Here is a 14918-nt window from a genome sequence, read left to right on the forward strand (position 1 = left end):
TGGGGAGGGTGGCAGATTAGCAGAGGCGCAAACTGAGATAGTTTATGAGGAGGGGAAGGCAAAGTTTTTATGAACGAAATCTTTGAATGTTGAATAAATCCCTTTATTCACTATTTTCCCCTAAATTGCCATCGAAGTTCTATTTTCAAAATTTGTATTCCTCCTCCCCCTGGAGTTAACAAAAATTACAGATTATCACTAAAAATTGGAATTTTGTTTACATAAAAAAAGTTCTTTATAATCCCTTCTTATTGTAAGTTTGTCCGATCAAAACTCATGTTTGTTTGTATGTTTGATCATAACTCTTGAACCCCTTGACTAATTTGCTTTGAATTTTGATTGAGAAACTCGATAGAACCACGGAAATGTTCGTAAATATCTTAAGCAAACAAATTCTTAGAAAGATTAGTTTTCCAGGTAAAGCTGGGTTCCCAAGCTAGTTTTAAAGTAAAGTAAGTGAATAGTTTCTTAAAGATTCAACTTGGAAAATTCCTTTAAAAGTTATAGAATATAGGTGCACAAAACATGGAAGTGTTTCCAGGAAAAAAAGACCATTGTTCACAAAATTTATGTAAAAAGTTGAGACTTAAAATTGAATTATGAGACTGAATTGTAGGACTTGGAACCTAACTCCATAGAAACATCTTGAGATTTGAGAATTTTTAGTTTTAAGAAAGTATTGATTGTTTGAATTGTGACAAATATTATAACAAGCCGGCACCTCTAGCTGTCACCAGCAGAACAATCAAGGATATTATTAATCTTAAACAAACACGAAACGGAGACAAAATATGCAAATTCATTTCGCTAGATGCAGGGTGTCCCACGAAACATGACAGGAGCTAAACTATTTGAAGGTAGTCTTTGATCCTGGAAAACATTTGCGACGTTTATTCGTAAAACTAATCTAAAAGTAAAATTCTTGAGTTTATAATCACAAAATACCCCTAATCTTGGCATTTCCAAAATGCGATCTGCCTTTTTTGTGCAATAATAAGAAAATTTCGTTCAGATTTGTAGAGTGTAGATAGAGTTGTCTCTGAAGTTTGTTTTGGGGTTAAACCTGCACCATGTAATACCATAAGAAAAGTATTGTTCAACTTTTTTGTAATGTTTAGAAGAGGAGGAGGGGGGGGGGTGGTTAATTTATGTAAGTTCTGTATGCCTGATTATAAACTTTGTTTCTTCTTTTGGTTTGGAAAGGTTGCCTGACACCAAGAATTGCCTAAAAGTCCAATAAATCCTAGACCTTACTTCTATTCTATATTCATTCCCTATTCTACAATTTATTACTGATATTTTATCTATCTATCTACATCTATTGGAATTCAGACTCCCTGACTAATTGGTTTACACTGTTCCAAAAGTATATTAAAAGAACTAATTTCAGTTTGTTCATTTCAACCTGAAATTGCATGCCGGAGGCTGGGCAGAAATGTGCAACCTTTTAGAGACTGGGTTGAAAGTTGCAACCCCCGAGGCCGGTTTTAAAGTTGCAACCTGCCCCCAGCTGGAAAGGAAGTATTGATTCTGGGTGGAGTTAAACCGAACCAGGCACAGCTGATATACAAACTGCTTAGAAGACAGCAGACAGAAAAAGAAAGATAAAAACAAGAAAATGAAGTGAAAAGAAGAAAACGTGATTATAATGATTTTACGCTTTAGATAAGAGACCTAAGTATACAGTATATAAACAGACTATATATATATCTATTAAGATTGAATTTAAAATAAAATGAACAGGACCTTTCATTTAATCTGATAAAGCTTGCTTACTCCTTTCTCTTGACAGATTGTGAGTTTATATAAAGTATCATGCCTAAACCTAAACTTCCGCCGCAGGGCGGAGAGAAATGGCTTTGCCTTGGCATGTTTTTAACAATAATGTTCAGCGTTGTTATGGTAGTCACTCTGATCTACAGCACTGTTATCATCTATAAACCATCCTTTGAAGAGATGTCTAAGAACATCATTGGACCTAAACGCTGTACTACAACCCTAGTACAGAGGAATATAACAGGAACTCCAGAGGATGGAATCTGTGCCTGGTCCTCCTGTGAAGAATGGTGTTTATCCAAGGGTGCTAGCCCCTGCAGCAAAGTGTTTGGAGTGCTAAGGGATCGTGGAGCAGACATGACCTGGGAAGGATGTACTCTAGAAGAACCCTGGTTCTTTGATCATGTTTGCACCACGCTAGCAGATCTAGAACCTATGAACTGTAAGAGATCAAAATGGGAAATTGAACGGAACGGAAGTAAGGAGATATGTAAACAGTTTGATGACGTCATATCCTGTGAGATGGGAGAATGTAAGAACGTGAGTATGATATACAGTTGCACCTTCCAGGACACCCTGGAGGATCTCAAGATGTCCTGGGGTAAGGAAGGATATGTAACGGATGGATACTGTAACTGTAACCAGTGTCCTGAGAGTAATGTAAGCCTGGTGGTGGATGTAACTCTAAGTGCTCTCCAGTGTCCTAAGGATACAAGATACTGTTTTGAGAAGGATCGGAAACCTGAACTCTATAATGCGGAGAGAAGAGAGCTTTGTAAAGCTCCGAAATGTCAAACCTGCGATGACATGTGCAATGATCAGTTGCATTGTCTAAGCATGCACTCAAGACAAGATGTTGCATATTTTGGTGTTGATATGACGAGAAACCCTCCAGAGCCTAAACTAACCTACTACAGTTGTAAAAAAGGAGAGTGTACAAAGATCTATGACCTAAAATGTCAGAGAGTTTGTGATTTTAAAAAGTTTGATTTAAAAGACAAGAACATGGTTTTGTTTAGCGGTGAGCGGGTTGTCATGGGTCACTGTAGAAAGGCGTTTATCAACGGGAGTACGGAAACACCGATGCCAGCTCAGGCTGTACAGAACGCGAACTGGACCCGCCTAGCTGCAACCTGCTCCAGGATACGGATAAACCGTGAGATGAATACTATATATGGATCCGACTGCACTAACGGAACCTGGTTGGATGATCTGGGAGTAACCAACTACTCCCACCTCATGTCCGTGTACAGTGTAGCGAGGGAGGATAGGGACAGGTTCATCAAGTACAATGCGTCCAACTTCGAGAGTTTGATCCCCCTGGAGTCTGATATCACTATTGTAAATAATACTAAGATAATGAAGAATGTAGAGGGTTGTGTGAACACCCTGAGTATGGAGTGCATGAACTTCTATGCTAAGTTTGCTAAGGACGGAGCAAACTACACTTCCAGGTGAGAAATAAGGAAGTAATAAGTGAAACCTAGCATCTTATTTAATGCGAAGAGGTTGAACTACGTTGACTTAATCTAACCACTTCTCTTGTGCGTTGGTTCAAGTTCACGTGGTTTAACGTTGTTTACGTTGTCTATTTTGAATTACTGTTTCGCTATTTAAAACTAACAGATTAAAAATTTTTACCAAATGAAAACTTTGGTTTTATTAAATCAAATTTTTTTTTTGATGATAATTAAGTTGACTTATATCCGATTTTAATCCAAAGTTGGTGCACATCATCTAAAAAATTGATTAGGAAAAACGATGATATCTTTCTCATTGATAATCCAATAAAAGGGTACAGGCCCGACAAGGTACCATTGTAAATTGAGCATGATGTGGTTAAAATTGAAATTACATCAATAATCCCTTTAAGCATTAATGTTCAGGGTTTCCTTTGATTGCTACCACGACCCTGAGTTTCCTGATTTTGTTGTTGTTGACTACACCCCTGACCGGACAATGATGTGGTTACTGCTGTGGTCAGTAGTTCCAGCAGCTGTTATGGTCTGTAGCTGTCTATATATATGCATCTGTAGCAGGTACCTCAATAAACTTTTAACATGATGCAAAATAACTATAATTAATATGCTCTTCTCTGATACGAGGGTCCTGTCTTACTAGTTGGTGAAATATATTCGTAGTTGTACATGTTCAGGTTTATGTACAATATCTACAATGTACATGTTCAGGTTTATGTACAATATCTACAATTTACAAGTTTAGGTTTATATACAATATCTACAATGTACATTTTAGGTTTATGAACAATATCTACAATGTACAAGTTTAGGTGTATGTACAATCTCTACAATGTACGTACATGCTTAGGTTATTGTATAATATCTACAATGTACATGTTTAGGTTTATGTACAATATCTACGATGCACATTTTAGGTTTAGGTACAATATCCGCAATGCACATTTTAGTTTCATGTACAATATCTACAATGTACAAGTTTAGGTGTATGTACATTGTACACAATATCTACAATGTACAAGTTTATGTGTATGTACAGTATCTACAATGTACATGTTTAGGTTTATGTGCAATATCTACAGTGTACATTTTTAGGTTTATGTACAAATCTACAATTGTACATGTGTAGGATTATGTATAATATCTACACTATACATGTTTAGTTTTATGTACAATATATACAATGCAGATGATTAGGTTTATGTGCAAAATATAGATATTGTACATGTGTAATGCAATATCTACAATGTTCATGTTTAGGTTTATGTACAAAATATATATATTGTACATGTGTAGTACAATATCTACAATGTTCATGTTTAGGTTTATGTACACTGGAGAAGATGGTCATATGAGAATATTCTGCTGTGGGAAATCTGTGACTGGAATCGGACATGTCGTCGTTTACAAACCTCCCCCCAAGAAAGAGCGACCCAAGAAGCGAAATTTCGACAACGAAAAGAACGACCCAGTCGCAATATAGCAACTCTTAGTCGGACACCAAGATTCCGACATTGAAGAAAAATAAGTTAATCCACAAAACTGATGAGTTGGTTAAAAAAAAACTAAAGTAAACTAAACTGATCACACACCAATCTACAAAAAGTATTAAAAACATTCAAATGATTATATAAAGAATGCGTTTTCTTTTTAAAAAAGGAAAGAACCATGAATTGCACAATTCGACATGAATCTGTAGAAACTAAGTTTTGCAAGTACTCTGTAAATTGCCAAATTAGTTGTTGAACTCTAGATGATGAATTGGCAGTTGAAGATAAAGATAAAAAGTTGAGTCCAAGGAGTCCAAGCTTCCAACGATAACTTGGCTCCGCTCAACAAAGAAATAAAAGAATGAACAGGGATGAATAGTTCACACCTCATTATCTATTCCCTCAAAAACAGCTGAGCCATTCATGTAAAAACTGCTGGATATTTCCCAGATATATTCTCCGGTTTCAACCTGTTTATAATGACCAAGTTTAGCTGCCAATTAATTTTTATTGAAAAAAGTTTATCTTCTTTGGAAAGAAAATTACTGAGTAATGAACCATCGGAGGAGTAATGAGGAGAACAGGGAGAAAATTATTTCAAGTTTTAATCTTAATATATTCTCTAAATTAGCAGTTTTTGGCACTTTTCGAAAAAACATCGTTAACAGTTTAAAAAACTGGCATTTTTCAAAATGAGAATTTAATACACGCAACAAATGTAGTAGAATTAAGTACAAGAAGCCGAAATAAGTTTAAATAAGTTGAATCAAGTTTTCATGAGCTCATTAGAGCTGATTTGAGCTGAATTGAGCTGAATTGAGCCACAATGAACTAACCTGAGCTAATTTAAAGGGACTGTTGACATAATTTCAAGTGTTCTAAATGTTAAAGGTTGCTTGCACGATTATATCTTCACTGTAATCCACAATGTATTCGGTCAGAGAACGGCAGATTACAACAGTACGGACCGGAAGCTTAGCTTAGGGGTGGATTTACAACAGCACTCTTTAAACCTCGTCTCAGCAAACATGACAAAGATATTCTTGTGATACCAGCTGAAAATTGATCATTTTTACAATTTGATTCTCTTCTAAAGTGTCTAGCAGATTAATGCCGAGGCAAAGAAAGTATTTCACAGATTTCAGCAAGTTAAATTCTAATCTTAATTCATCATCGTCGTTCAGAGATATCATGCCTCAAAGTGCCATTGTGAATCGGATGCATCCGTCTTTTATTGGGGAATCACTTCAAATTACGCTTACAGTCCCTTTAAGCTGAGCAGAGTTGAAGTCCCTTTAAGCTGAGCCGAGTTGATTGCTAAAATGAGAATTTACAATAAATCCTAAATATTTCCCTCTCTCATCCTTTTGTCACTTTATTGACAGGAATATAATTAAATATGCCAAGCTCACTAACCTTACCCTGTAAACTATAAACCAGGTTGTTGAAAATATATCTTAAAAAAGCTGAAACTAGTCTCCTCAAAATAAAATAACTCAATATTGCTCAAATATCCAATAATCTTAGTTTTTGTCATACATTTCCAAATGAAAATGGCACAGTTTATGTTCAATGTATTTAAATATTGGAAAATTTCTCTATTATTCTGTCCTATGGAGTGTGCCTCAAAAACCAAGCCTAAATTAATTTATAAAAAATATAAAATTTTAACAAAACTGTAAATATATTTAAAATATATTTATCTTCGCTTTGCTTTCTCTAATGTCTAAAATGTTGTGCTTGCATTATAATTTATTCGTAGACACACTTTTAAAGTGTTGAATTTAACATTTTGTTGAAATTAAAAATATTTTAAAATCTTTTAAACTTATATGTTCCTCCATCCTCCATCCAAATGATCAATATTGCATTTAACAAGATTTAATTTTTCTAAACTTACATAAACTGTTCCGGTTTATAAATTTTAAAACAAAAAAAAAATTAAATATTATTTATGACAATAATCGTGTTCTAAAAATTTTAATGTACTTGCTTTAATGCTGCTTCTAAAACCCCTTAATGAATGTAAACTGTACCAGTGGTGTACACTGTACAGTGTTGTACACTGTACAGTGGTGTACAATGTACAGTGGTGTACACTGTACAATGAATGTACACTGTACAGTGGTGTACACTGTACAGTGGTGTACACTTTACAATGAATGTACACTGTACAGTGGTTTACACTGTACAGTGGTGTACACTGTACAGTAGTGTACACTGTACAGTGGTGTACACTGTACAGTGGTGTACACTGTACAGTGGTGTACACTGTACAGTGGTGTACACTGTACAGTGATGTACACTGTACAGTAGTGTAAACTGTACAGTGGTGTACACTGTACAGTAGTGTACACTGTACAGTGGTGTACACTGTACACATGCCTATTGCCTAAAATGTAAAACATTTAACAGTATATATATATGTAAAAAATTTACTAAAGATATTTTGGATTTTCATGATTTTCCTTTTTATTTAATTTTCCTTTAATCTTATTATCTCATGGACTTAAGATTATGCCTGTTTAATGGATTTCTTCAGAATCTCAAAATATAATGTATTAGCTTAGGAACCCAGCTTTCCAAGGATACTAAACTATTAGCTTAGGAACCCAGCTTTCCAAGGATACTAAACTATTAGCTTAGGAACCCAGCTTTCCAAGGATACTAAACTATTAGCTTAGGAACCAGCTTTCCAAGGATACTAAACTATTAGCTTAGGAACCAGCTTTGCGAGGATACTAAACTATTAGCTTAGGAACCCAGCNGTACGGTACAGTACAGTACGGTACAGTACAGTACGGTACAGTACAGTACGGTACAGTACAGTACGGTACAGTACAGTACGGTACAGTACAGTACAGTTCAGTAAAGTACAATAAAGTGCAATTTAGTATACAATACAGTACAGTTAGTATATGAAAGCAAATCCTTGGACAGTTAAGTATATGTAAAAGTTCTCTGTTTTACTAATTCTATAATGTTCAGATAATCATATAATGAACTGCATTTAAAAGTTTCTATAGTTCTATCTCTTGATTAGAATGCACAAATAACCCACGGGAACTGCACAGCAGGGAAATGGTCTCCAAGATGATATCAGTAATTAATATTTATTGTTTTAAAGGGAGTGTTAGCGAAAAATGAAAGGGGGCATAGACTCACTGCGAAAAATTATCGATGGTGATTGCTTTCTTCTATCTGTTGCGTCTTTAAGAATAAAATTGTTAAAAACGACTCCTACAGAAGAATGTAGAATTCAGAAAGTTGCAATATTCGACTTGGATCGTAAAAAATATATTTAATACCAAACAAATCCTTCAGATATTACAACCTTTAATCATCGATAATTTTCCAGCGCATTCGTATATTATATAATAAATTCCCTGGGTTGATTATGCAAACAGTTTATTCTCTATAATATATGGTTATTTTGTCAATGAGNTCTATAGTTCTATAGTTTTTCCTTCATGATACCTCACCAAGTTTTGCTTCAATAGCTGCTTTTTTCGTCCTTATCTTTTGCTTCCAAATACGTGACATGATTATAATGAACAGGTTTGAAAATCCTTCTAAATCCACAATTAAGAAAATTAGGAAATCATACAAGTTAAAAGAAAACTGAAAACTTTCTCAAATTCTAAAGGAACTTAGTTCATGCTACAAATCCCTATATCTTTGCAGTCTAATGTCGTAGAACTCAGATATTTCAAATTATGAATTCTGTTAGATCAAATAACCCGAGTTTGAAATAACAATGGTTTAAATCACCAAGTTTCTTAAATATAGGGATTAGAATATTTGAGTTTGTGGCAAAGAATCAATTTCTTTACCACTTTATATATTTAAAACTTGATGTTGTTGACCTTGATATTTTAAACAATGACTGCTGCTATATCAGAAAGTCAAGGTTTGAAAGATGAAAGGTTTACACCATCAAACTGCAAAGATAAAACAGCATAAAACATGGAGAAAATTTGTAAAACGTTTTCAAAATTTAGATCATTATTGCATAGTATTTCGACGCGCTGCAGTTAAATATAACATTAATATTTATTTATTGTTTGATTTGTAATAAATAACACATATTATAATGTATGAATATATGCCTTTATGTTAACTGACAATCTAGAATAAAATATCTAAAAAGATAATTTTTAAGAAATTTTTATATTGTATGCAGAGAGGTCAGAACTTTCATTCTTTCAGAACATTTATATTCGATTTTGTGGAATGTCAAAAGATAGCGTTTTTTTCAATTGGATATCTCAAAGGCCTGACCAATCAGAATTCGCAAAAAAATTTCTTTTAGCCAATGAGAGTTCGTGAAAATACAAGTCAGCTGTTTGACCTGGATATCGAGTTTATGCGTTGTAGATTAGCGCTTTCTCATTTAAAAGTTCACACTTCCTGGCCGGGAAACCGATAAAAAATGCCTTTCTACGAAGTATGATGACGTTCTACAAATGTTTTTGTCTCGAAAGGAAAAATCCTTGACACATTGCTGAAAGTATAATAAGGGGGGGGGAGCTGATGCCTATTTTTATCCAGCTTCATCTAACTTTTCCAGACTTTATCACATCTAGTTTTATTTAAAGTATATTTGAAAGAACTTGTAATGTTCCTTTAATCCATGTTAAGAGCGCATAATGGATTAACTTTCATGTTAGGACAGAGATAGAGAGATATAGAACCTTCTCTTAATTTTCAAACCTTCTGTTAATTCATAGACTTTCTACTCTTGTATGTAGTACTAGTGTTTCGGGCGCTTCACACCATCATCATAAATGTTCCTCTTAATCATTTTATTTATATATATATATATATATATATATATATATATATATATATATATATATATATATATATATATATATATATATATATAATATAAATTCAGGATTATTGGCAACCTTTGTTTTCATAACATTTAAGAAATTTGCCCTTGCTAGATACTTGTGACGTCAGGGCTGGGCGTCGTTCCTGGGGAACAATCATTTTTTCAGGAGAACAAACGGAATTAAGATCAATCTCATCGTGCCCAGCCCTAGTGACGTCAGTATGGGGCAGCACATAGTTCGTATTTTAAAGCAAGATTTTAAAAAGGCGCGGAAAGCGTGGGTGGCTTGGGTTTATCTTTGTGCAAAAGTTTGTAGAGAAACAGTTTTGAGAATAGTAAAAATCGCTACATTATCCATCTAAATAATAAATTCACGCTCAAAGAGTTTAAAGTTTTCTAGTTGTAAAGAGAAGTTTAAATATTACAGTTCCAAAAGAGTAGAAATATTATATTCTAAATATTTTGAACTTATTAAACCAGCCAAGATGGAACCTGGAAAATGTTAAACCATTCTCTCATCCAACTTTGAATTTATCCATTTTTTTTCAGCTAAAGTAAATTCTTGCTTAATAATACTTTTTCATGATGACAGACAAACAAAATGACGAAACTAAAATGGCAATTTAAAAAATATTGGTGAAAACAGTTTTAGTCCTACTTCTTCTTACGTACAAGAGATTTTAACAGAACTCATTGTAAAACTAGGTCTAGCAAAGGTTTAGAAATCTTCAAAGCTCTTATCTATTAATTAAATGAATCAAAAAGAAGAATTTCAATGACAAAAGTTCCATTTTTCTCCGCCCGGAAACATTTATCAAGATAAAATAATATTTAATATTAAAACCTGAAACTCAGGAGTTATTCATTCTCCAACAAATACGTATTCAGATACAGGGCTACCCACACATTATGATACTTTCAAAGACGACCTCAAACTCTGCAGATATAACAGGTGGAAGGTTTAAATTCTGAATTAAAGAATATCAGTTTAAAAGGTCTATTTAATGATTTTGAAATATAATAAAAAGAGTAAAGTTCTGGAAAACTATGAATAAGAATTTAGTCCGTATAGTGTCTCTGAAGTCTCAACTTTTGTGGATAACCCTGTGCTGAATTATGGGATCGCGCTTTTGTCGTTTTTAGTTGTAAAGAAAATTTTCTTTTCCAAAAACCACCCTCGATCAACCTATATTTAGTTCATAAAACTTCCTGGGTCCACGAAATACACACTAAACTAAACTTTCGGTGCGTACTACCGGGATCTGGGGTACTCTAACCGAAGAAATAGGGGGTGTTAGTAGAGAGTGTACAAACTACCATCCGGTACATTTAAAGTTTGTACTGGTTTGGATCAGGCTTGAAGATTAAACTGATATGTCAAGTGTCCACTCCTAGTCACAAATGTGTAAAATATTGAAAGGAAATGAGAAAAAATCACGAAACCTCCGGCTTCAAAAATCGATTATTCTCAAATATATAAATATCACTCAAGGTTATTAATAGATCTTTCAAGTTCTTCATGATATAAGTTTGACCAGTTTTGTTTTTTCCTTTGCAGCATTATCACATCTTCAAACAGTGTGTCCAAACAAAATCTAGTCAAAATTAATTATCTTTGGTCAGAAGCATTTTTTGTGATAATCATTTGAACCATTTATCTGTGATCATAACTATTTATTTTTGGTCAGAACTATTTATTTTTGGTCAGAACCATTTATTTTTGGTCAGAACCATTTATTTTTGGTCAGAACCATTTATATATGGTCAGACATTTTTATCTATGGTGATATCCATATGTATGGGCAAAACCTTTTATATATGCAGAATATATGGGCAGAACCAACTATATATAGTCCAAACCATTTATATATGGACAGAACCAACTAAAATAGTCCAAACCATTTATATATGGACAGAACCAACTATATATAGTCCAAACCATTTATATATGGTCAGAACCAACTAATATAGTCCAAACCATTTATATATGGGCAGAACCAACTAATATAGTCCAAACCATTTATATCTGGACAGAACCAACTATATATAGTCCAAACCATTTATATATGGGCAGAAATAGTTGTCAGAACATTATTTTTGTTTGTAAGAAAAATTTATGTTATTTGTTGACCAGGTATGGCTGTGGTACACCCTATAAAGTATTCTATCAAGGATAAAGAAGTTTGTATATAAAAAGCCTGGAACTACTCAACAAAATGAAATTACAAGAATTCTCTGAACTAGGTACGCACATTTGCAGTCAGATAAAATAACAAACAATTGTGGGAAAATTACATGAACCTCAAAAATTAAAGGGTAAAGGGAAGGGGGAGGGCGGGCGTCTTTTTTCTATCATGAAAAGTGGTAATTTCTCACAATTTCCTTAATTTGTAGTTGTTTCTGCGGCATCTGAATCCGCAAGATACTGTTGACAGTAAAAAAAACAAACAATTAAAACTGATTAATTTTCAGCTAGAAAACAAGGATGATAAGGCATCTTTGATCAGATAAAGATGTAAAGTGTACCTTTCTATTAACGTTAAAAATTACGTTTACAGTCCCTTTAAGACAGAAAAAGAAGAATTTCTAAAGAGAGAGGAGGGGGGGGGGGGGGGGTTAATTTATGTAAGTTCTGTATGCCTGATTATAAACTTTGTTTCNTTTATTCTATGTTAAAACCAGCAATTTGTAAGCAAAATTTTAACAAATGTTACAAATTTTAGAAAGTCTGACAATGCAAAAAGAAGGTAAGTTTATTCCAACCATTTCTTTAGATTTTCAAATTCTTAAAACATTTTCATATTTTTATTTTAAATTGAATTTCCAGACTTTTTGATTCTTTGTTTAATTCATTTAACTTCAAATAACGGTAACAGTCCCTTTAAATATTTAAAATTACTTCTATAATTATATTCCAAAATAAATGACGGACCAGAATTAAGTAAAAAATAACATTTTGTAAAGTTATTTTTCTGTAAATAAAACTCCCTCTGCTGTATTGTGGGTGTGCATTTTCAGATTAAAAAGGATATATCAAAACTACCGTTTCACAGACAAAGAGTTTAGGGTAATATTGTAAATTGTAGAACTTAAGAAATAAAAGGAAACAATCCCTTTAACCCTTGCTCAATGATTGGATAGTTCTATGACAGGTGTGGTAAATTTATTAGTGTTTAAAGGAGGAAAAACTGTTTCCGGTACACTTGTCTTCCACTTCCTGTAGGAATAATGTTTAAAAAGATTTCTCTGATATATCATGTGAAGGGTGTCTCAAAAACATGGAAATTAATTGACGACTTTTATATCGTCTTTGATGGTTTTAATCATTAATACAATAATAATTAAATTTCAGAAAAAATAGTTACCAAGGGAATATAGTGATTTTGTCACAAACTTTAATCTTCTGAAGCCTTTATTTTTGCAAGTTTCATAGTTCATAAAATATTTAGACAGCCTAGAGTTCAAACTGTTGCAACGCCTTTGGCCTTTGGTTTTAACTCACTTACACTTTTTTTTCCAGCCGAATACATGTAAATTTAAAAAGTTTAAACTTTAATTTTCAAAAAACTTATAGATTTTTGCTTGAGAATATGTACATCTAAGTTTGCGGTGAATTCCTTATTAGGAAATATTTAGTTTACTAGGCTTTTATGGCGCTTCGCGCCCATCTTCTATTTAAGTTGTGAACATGTTCTTTTTGTTTACATTTTAAAAGAAAGAAGAAAAAAATTTTGCAGATTTTTAAAAAACTCGCGGATTTTCAAGAATTTTTTTTTTTTACAAAATTAAAAAATCTTTAAAACACATTTTTATTTTTATTTTTATCATTCATAAACCTTCCCCGTGGTCACGTAATGTCCCACAAAAAAATTTGCGTTTTGACGTTTATTGGATACAAACAGACAGACAAACAAACAGCCAAGCCAAATTTATATATAGATTTTGATAAGCTTTAAGACACAAAGAAGATTATTTTTATTGGACGTATAAACCATTTTTATATTCACTTTTTGCATTAAAAATAAAAACAAAGACGATCTCAATTTCCACGTTTATTGGGTCACTCTGTAGGAAACCAACATTGCTAAAAGGGTCCGAACTTCCGGAGTATATTTGGAGCATCATGATATTGAGTACAGAGTAGGATAGAATCTAGTTTAGTTTTATCCCTGGCTATTTATCATCAGTCTAATACTATTCAAATACAAAACCATATTCAATACTCTACACTCGAGGTAGACAGAGCACAGGAAGAGAAAGGGGCGTGTACAGAATATAATTTTATTTAGCATAGAGGTTTCAAAAATTTATATTTTTTATACTTTTGGAAAAATACTATTACCCTGTTTAACAATTTTAAACAGACACTTTTAGAATTGAACATTTATTTTAAATGGAGTGACCGGCTATGTATGGTAGTTGAACTGAGTATGCAGTGTTGTAGAATACTTCTTTGGGATTCATTTGAGACATATCAAACTTTTTAAAAATCTGTAAATCATGAGTTTGAGCGCAAATTCGAAGTTCAAAACCCCTACTTTGAGGGTGGATACGCTTTAAGAATTAGTTTTTTTTTATTATTAAATAGTTCAACAACCTTACATAGCCGGTCACTCCCTTTAAACACATGGACATTGGACGTGTGAAATACATTTGATTAAAAAAATTGAAGTCTTAAATGTTTTTTGTTTAAATTGAAAAAATTATAAAACATACCTTCAAATATTACTTCCAGCATAATTGCTTATAATAATTGATTTTACTAACCCTGTACTAACAGGTTTATTTGGAATTAAGTAATTACTAAGCAATTATTCTTTTTCATTTTCCATAACCATAGAGTAGACGTACTTATTTCTAATTCTTTATGTTTTTATGCAGTTTTTTTATTCCTGGGATATTTTATTTCCACAATAAATGAGATAAAATGAATGAGAAAATATCTAAAAAGTTTTCTCTTAATAGCACTTGTTTCAGAAGAATATACTTATGTATAATACATATTTTATTCAGACTAAAACTTAACCAAACCAAACCAAACTGAACCAAACCAAACTAGGTATGGAAAACTTTGAGAAGATGAGAGTTTAGAGATGTAAAAATGAATAAATGATGGAAGGAAGAAAAGAAATCTAATCCAAAAAATTTCGCTACTTCTGGGAAAGTGATAAAAATGAAATAAAATAGTTAAAAGTAAAACTAAAACAGAAGCTATTGATCAAAAAAGTTCTATGTTTTGACAAACCAAACGTCGTACATCTTTCATATTATTTCAAACTGTGAATTTTATTCGATCAAAAAATCTAAGTTTCAAATTTCAAAGGTTTATACCAT

The 14918-nt window shown here is 32.8% G+C and overlaps 2 protein-coding genes across 2 annotated transcripts in view; one reads left to right on the plus strand and one right to left on the minus strand.

The window, feature by feature from the left end:
• Positions 1-14918, minus strand: part of LOC111701830 (muscle calcium channel subunit alpha-1) — an 85491-nt gene that overhangs the window by 10723 nt on the left and 59850 nt on the right. The window lies entirely within an intron of this gene.
• Positions 1295-4974, plus strand: LOC111701831 (uncharacterized). The gene is made up of 3 exons (XM_023473276.1): positions 1295-3230; positions 3663-3815; positions 4578-4974. Exons 1-3 carry the CDS (start codon positions 1816-1818, stop codon positions 4735-4737), a joined length of 1728 nt encoding a protein of 575 aa, XP_023329044.1. The 5' UTR covers positions 1295-1815; the 3' UTR covers positions 4738-4974.

This window comes from Eurytemora carolleeae, unplaced genomic scaffold, assembly GCF_000591075.1.
Source record: "Eurytemora carolleeae unplaced genomic scaffold, Eaff_2.0 scaffold476, whole genome shotgun sequence".
Taxonomy (NCBI): Eukaryota; Metazoa; Arthropoda; class Copepoda; order Calanoida; family Temoridae; genus Eurytemora; species Eurytemora carolleeae.